Here is a 7,232-nt window from a genome sequence, read left to right as displayed (position 1 = left end):
CTCTCTCTCTCTCTATTTCTCTCTTACGTGTACCGGTCATTCGCAGATGTATCCACAGAATGTTACCTTATGTCTTGCAAGTGACTTGGGAATTTCGGTGTACTGGCGATGCTCACCGAGATTTCCCCGGAGCTTCCAAACGTCGACAACCGACTCCACTATAGTTCGATTCATATTACACATCGCGTAAGCTTTTATACGTACTGTTTCAAAAATCCGAATTGGATCCATCTTACAGATCGCACACATTTCTTTTCGAACGAGTACGCGCGTATAACTATTTGTTATTTTGCTGTTTGCGTTTCTTTTTCTTCTCCTTTTTTTTTTTTCAAAAAAGAAAAGAGAAAAGCAACGACAACAAATTTTAACGAGGGACTATATCGGAAACGAATCGAAATGTAAATTTTTATGCACGATATATTTCTCTCTTTCTATATCCCTCTCTCTCTCTCTCTCTCTCTCTCTCTCTCTCTTTCTTTCTTTCTTTCTTTCTTTTTCCTTCGATTAAACGTAATTATTAGGTAACGTTAAGAATAAAAACGGTTTTTATTACTATCCCAAGAGGAACAGAATTTTCTTACAGTGAAAATCACAAGGTCGACGTTTAATAGAGCGGAATGATTCTTGGAGTCGAATCAGCAGTTACGAACGTCCACCCTCTTTGCTCTCTTTCTCTTGGTACTTCGATCGAAGGGTTTAGGTAGGTAGGTAGGTAGGTAGGTAGGTAGGTAGGTAGGTAGATAGGTAGATAGGTAGAAAGATAGTAGATATAGCAGAGGTAGGTGGTAAAAGGGAGAGGGCTCTCTTCGTACAGACAATTACGTCGATCTCGCGTGCGAACTGGGTCGCTTGTAATTCCACGCGTGGCCGATTCGCTCGTTAAAAGAGAAAGAGGAAGAGGAAGAGAGAGAAAGAGAGACAGAGACATAGAGAAAGAGAAAGAGAGAGAGAGAGAGAGAGAGAGAGAGAGAGAGAGAGAGAGAGAGAGAGAGAGAGAGAAACGTTTCCGAATTCGTCCAAGTTGTCGGACAAAGCTTCACAGACTGAATGGTCGGTCCCTATTCTTGCTAAGCTATGACCTTCGATACCTTTGGTAAAAGCAGCAATACGTATTCGACTAGAAACATCTGACAAAATTCGTTGTGTTACATACCGCAACATGACCTATACAAACCATACCTCTTTCTCTCTCTATCTCTCTATCTCTATATCTATATATATATATATATATATATATATATATATATCTCTTTGGTACCAAAAGTCGAAACGAAAATTGACACGTACCAACAACGATATGATTCCTTCTCAAATATTCAAATATACACGTATGTATGCTGACAAGTATGTATGTATATAAAGTATAGTTCACGTATATTCTAAGTAAGAATATATGAAGGATGGTCGTATAATTCGTCAAATTCGTCAACTCGTCAATTTCAATATCGTCGATGCAAAAAGTAAATATATTTGACGACTTAATTTCCTCACGTTTTTTAAATCGATTAAAATCCGAAACGAAAGGGTTTCTTAACGAATTGAAATATACGAAGTATTTATAAAAAAGAAGAAATGTCTTCTTTTTTCTTTCTTTCTTTCTTTCTTTCTTTCTTTCTTTCTTTTTTTCTTTTTCTTTTATTCATGTTTCGTACTCTCCGATAGAGAAATTACAAGCGATCGATCATAAATGTTACGAGATATGGTCGATCGTCGTTTTACGCTCGATTATACACGATATTTCCATATACATATATACGCACAGACGCATACATACTTAACTTAAGTAATTATTAAAGTATAAAATCGTGTAAGTATCGTTGTTATACGGTGATCACATTGTTCGTTATTAGCTTGAATAGCGTATCGCTTAATTTTGATATATTACAGATTTTCCGGAATTTTTAATATTACAATGAAGATTTTAATTTCATTACGAACGTAGCCATGCTGGCGAAACGCCATTACTTCTCGAATTTAATTACACGGCCAATAATGGTGTTAATAGGATTATTTGTATTAAAAAGAAAATTTCTTTTCTTATTATTAACTTGACTTAAGTCGGACGAATTCAAAGCATTATACATACATACATACATACATACATACATACATACATATGTGTATACACACACACACACACACACAAACATATTATATATTCTATACCTAACTACACGAGATAGATCGAATTAATCGTTATCATAAATCCACGTTTGCTCCTGCATCGGACCAAAAGCATGATAATCCACTTTGCATAATTTTCAACGTAGATACATAATTCTCGGGCGATCTCGTCGTTGCTCTGTCGTCCTCGTCATTCTCGTTGTTCTCGGATCATATAGATTACACATAACGAGAGACAGAGAGAGAGAGAGAGAGAGAGAGAGAGAAAGAGAGTTTGCAATCTACCGTTCTTCTCAAAGTCGAGTTTTTAAAAGCTCCGTTACGATCGACGTGCTCGACTTCACTTAACGCATGCACGTCGATATATCTTAAGAAGCAGTTATGTATTTTCATTGGACAGGTTGTCGTCATCTAACATAAATCGTTAGAGTCACGAACGTCTAGTAAAACCTCGGCCGGGTGATCGAGCCTAGACGACGTTTCAGATAATCGTGAAAACTGGTTGACGTGTATTCTTTTCTCACCTTCTCTCTCTCTCTCTCTCTCTCTCTCTCTCTCTCTCTCTCTCTCTCTCTCTCTGTTTCTCTTTCTTCGCGTAGATAATACATTTCTATGATAAAAACGAGCGCGTCCAGAGCTTTCTTTGGAGATATCTTTGAACTGGTAAGAGACCAATATAAATCGAGTCTGACTAACGCAACTGGAACACCTATGTATCTATCATAATATTATGCTGATAAAATGTCTATATAAATGTGCATACATTTATCAGTTTCGAAAGTTTTGAAAAACGCGTCGGTACGTGTTTGCGGATCGTGCCTGTGCCTATTTCACAAGAGTGTATGTATTAGATATATGTGTCTCTCTCTTTCTCTCTCTCTCTCTATATATATATATATATTTATATATATATGGCTTACAGAGTGTTACGAAGAAGGTATTGCAAGAAGAGGAGGGATCTTCATCTTTGAAACAGGTATACGAGAAAAGAAGAAGGCTCAGTCGCAAACAAGTACGAAACGACAATAGGGTTCTCGTCGAGACGAAACGCCTTCGTACCTCTAACATACATACATACTATGTCAACGTCTTCGAGGGTGGCCGAACAAAATCAGCGGGTAATAACAATGCACAAAGTATTCTTTCTTTTGAAGGTGAGAACGTACAATTTTCTTTTATTCGCCTTTCTCTATTTCTCTCTTCTCCCTTCTCTCTCTCTCTCTCTCTCTCTCTCTCTCTCTCTCTCTCTCTATTTATTTTCTTTTTACGAGACAAAAAATTGACAAGACTCATTATCCTCTCTCTCTCTCTCTCTCTTTCTATCTCTATCTCTGTCTCTGTCTGTATCTCTCTCTTTTGACTTTTCACCGGAGTGATTTTATTTATTAATCGCGATAAGAAAAACAGAAAAGAAAGAAAGAAAGAGAGAAAAATTGTTATTTTCGAAAAGGATTCTACGACGACGTTATGTCGAATAAAAGGATTAGATGGAAGAATGTCTGAAACAATTAATTCTTCGTTTGTAAAAAGATTCGACGAAAAAAACATGCTCGGTGATCTCAAATAGAATAAGAAAAGAGAGAAAGATAGAAATTAGTTGGACTAAGAAAACGATAGATTGCGAACAAAGACGAATATTCATTCGTCGAACGTTCGTCGTACGATCGATCGATAATACTGAAACGATAACGTCTCTAAATAATTTCCTCTTTCGCTGTCTTGCCAATGGTACAGAAGGTTCGTTCTCGAAGCGCAAACGCGAATGTATTACAAATTTTTCCACTGATTATTCTGAAATTAGAACTATTTCCCGAAGGGGCTGAAAGTTCGACGACAGAGAGAGAGAGAGAGAGAGAGAGAGAGAGATAGATAGAGAGAGAGAGAGAGAGAGAGAGAGAGAGAGAGAGAGAGAGAGAGAGAGAGAGAGAGAGAGAGAGAGACAGAAAGAAAGAAAGAAAGAAAGAAAGAAAGAGATCCGTATCGATCGTGATGAACGTTGAAAATTGTAAAACGGCTACGATTAAAAGAATCGCAGATAATTATGAGACAGTAACTTTTCGTCTCGGACAAAAAAAAAAAAAAGAAAGAAAAAGAAAAAATCCTTTTCCCAACGATATCGAATTTACAAAGTTCTTTTTAAAGTCAAATCGTCTTATATCGAATTGTTAACGAATCGATTCGTTCGTTCTAGATTTTTGCAAGACCTTTTGGAAAAAGGAAAAGAAAAAAAAGAGAGAGAGAGAGAGAGAGAGAGAAAGAGAAAGAAAGAAAGAATACGTGGAAAAGATCTCGTTCAGACACTCGTGAAAAATGCTCGATCGCAAACGCACTTAAAAGAAAAAGAAAAAGAAGGAGAAGGAGGGGTGGAGGGGGTGGAGGAGGAGGAAAAAGGACTACACACCCTTCGATCTATGTATGTATGTGTATACATATATATATATATATGTATGTATGTATGTATGTATGTATGTATGTATGTACTATTTCAAGAACGTTCGTAAGGTGCTCGTGACTTTTCCGGACCAAATAGTCTACGCTCTAGGAAAACTACGAAAGGAAACGGCAAGGAGGCAGGCCGTTGTGCTTCTCGTATTTTAGGATCCGTACCTTGCACACACTGAAGGACTTTCCTCAGGACTACGACCGCGAAAAGAAACGGCAAAGCTTTTTCTTTCCCCTCCTACTAGCACCGTTACCACTACTACTATTACTAGTAGTAGTATTACTATTACTATTACTACTACTATTACTTGAAAAAGACTTTTCTCTAACTTTTCGACTAACTTCTTTCTTTTCCTTTTTATTCGCTCGTCGTATCGTCCACTTCTCTCTCTCTCTCTCTCTCTCTCTCTCTCTCTCTCTCTCTCTCTCTCTCTCTTTCTCTATCTTTCTGTTTTTTCTCTCCCTTTCACTCTTTCTCTCTCAAAGAATCGATGTCACTTGACATATTCGAAGTATACGAAGCATCTTTCTAATGATCGATAGCGAAACTTTGTTTATCAATAATCCGAAGGTAAACCGAATGTAAACAAGGTTTTTCTATGACGTCGTAACGTTGTAAGAAAATAATTTCTTTTTTTATAAATTTATTTTTGTCCGATATAAATGACTAAATGTTGATCGTTATTGTTTTATTTCTACCAAAAGCAAAAAATAAATACATATATATATATATATATATATATATATATTCATTTTAACACGTAAATTTATATTATTGGCTATTTAAAAGTATGATCTATCATCCGACGATCCGTCGTCGATCGTTGATGTTTTATACGTATTATATACATACACACATATACGTATACATATATGCACATACATACAAAAAGTGTTAATTACCATAAAAATAGAACTAAAAAAAAAAAAAGAAAGAAAAGAAAGAAAAAAGAAAAAGGGACACCTTAACGGATAAAGTTATCGCCCGGTTACGATCTATGCGCGCAAAACCGACGATCTTCTTTGACGTAATACATTAGACCGAAATTTGATCTTCGGCTTTAAAGCGAAGCTTGAACAATCGGTCCTTTGTTTATACGAGCCAGAAGTCGATGATCGACGAGCTTAATCCTGAGGGATTTCACGAGTGGTCGAGCGTTGGTCTAACGAGATTTACCTAGTAGTAATAGTACTAGTAGTACTAGTAGACTAGTAGTACTAGTAGTAATCGAAATAAAAAATAGTAGGAATAGTAGTAATCATACGCATTAAAAATAAAGAAATTATTATCGAGAAAAAGAGAAAAAAAATTTCCAAGAATCGAAAAAAGAGAGAAAGAGAAAGGGAGAACTTGGCTTGGAAATAGAAAAAATGCAAAGGAGATCGCGTGCATCAGCCGTGTGACCCGATTCGCGTTTCTCGCCTGAAGAGAGTAGAATCACGTGGCACCGACGTTAATTTTTCCATCTTCCGTTCCCAAGGGAGGGAAAAAAAGAGGCAGCTGTCGTAGAAGGACACGCAGAAAGCATTTCAAAGTCGTGCGAACGCTATACCCAGGAGACGAGGACAAGGACTCTACGATGAAAAGGTAGACTACGAACATGAGTATGAGAGAGAGAGAGAGAGAGAGAGAGAGAGAGAGAGAGAGAGAGAGAGAGAGAGAGAGAGAGAGAGAGAGAGAGATGGCAAAGTCAAATAAGGTACAGGAAGAGGCGCAGTATTTCGTCATTGGCAGATTAAAGCGACGTGGTCTTCTTTGATCTTCTTCGCGAGAGAAACAGAGAAACTCGAGAGGTAAGTTGGAAAACCAGAGAAACTCGTACGAATTGAAGAGCGGTAAACTCTCAAGATGGAGAAAAATAGAAAGAGAAGGGAAAAAGAAAGAAAGAAAGAAAGAGAGAGAGAGAGAGAGAGAGAAGGGAAGATGACATGAAAAAGAACGAACGGACAAACGGGAAAAAGAAAAAAAAAGAATTGTGAAAGAAAGAACGTTATCGTCGTTCTTTAAAACTTCTGTTCTTCGAAAACGACGACGAAGACGAAGACGAATCCTGGTAAAATAAAAAAATAAAAAAAAAGAAGAGGAAGTTGTCAAAAGCAAATGAAAAAAAGGGAAAGATCGTAGAAGTTTGAATGAAAGGAGAAGAAATAAAAAAGACGACCCCAAAAAAAGAATATTTATATATATGTACATGTACGAGTAAACGACGAGAAAAGTTAGGGTGGCCTGGATCGCATATTATAAAACAAAAAAAAAAGAAAAGAAACGAGACTATTTTGTACTTACAAAGACGACGTAAAACCCCATCCTTATCTTCGTGGTTCCTATGGAAGGACGTCCTTTATAAGCTTCGTCCTTCTCTAACCACCGCGGCCACCTCCTCCTCCTCCTCCGCCACCTCCACCACCACCCCCTTCTTTGCGCTCAATTAATTACTTCTCCGAGGCAACTCCTTCTTTCAACTAAACTCTCTCTCTCTCTCTCTCTCTTTCTCTCTTTCTTTCTCGTCAAAGATCGTCGAGTTTCCACCGCGTGCAAGCTTTCAGCATGAACGAAAAGCGCATGGAGGAGAAAAAGATCTCTCCTTTCTCTATTTCTTTCTTTCTTTCTTTCTTTCTTTCTTTCTTTCTCTCTTCTTTCACACACCAATAAGAAAAAGATATAG

General features: G+C 37.3%; 1 protein-coding gene across 3 annotated transcripts in view; it reads right to left on the bottom strand.

Annotated features, from left to right (window-relative positions):
- Positions 1-6,987, bottom strand: part of LOC122637624 (protein madd-4) — a 186,726-nt gene extending 179,739 nt beyond the window's left edge. For all 3 annotated transcript variants that reach the window (XM_043829871.1, XM_043829874.1, XM_043829872.1), the window contains exon 1: positions 6,854-6,987. In XM_043829871.1, coding sequence (XP_043685806.1) covers positions 6,854-6,874 — 21 coding nt within the window. In that variant the 5' untranslated portion in view covers positions 6,875-6,987. The remainder of the gene's footprint in view (positions 1-6,853) is intronic.
- Between the last annotated feature and the right edge of the window lie 245 nt (positions 6,988-7,232).

The sequence above is a fragment of the Vespula pensylvanica genome, chromosome 2 (assembly GCF_014466175.1).
Source record: "Vespula pensylvanica isolate Volc-1 chromosome 2, ASM1446617v1, whole genome shotgun sequence".
Classification (NCBI taxonomy): domain Eukaryota; kingdom Metazoa; phylum Arthropoda; class Insecta; order Hymenoptera; family Vespidae; genus Vespula; species Vespula pensylvanica.
Note: the sequence above shows the minus strand (reverse complement) of the source record. Positions and strands in the feature narration are given on the sequence as shown.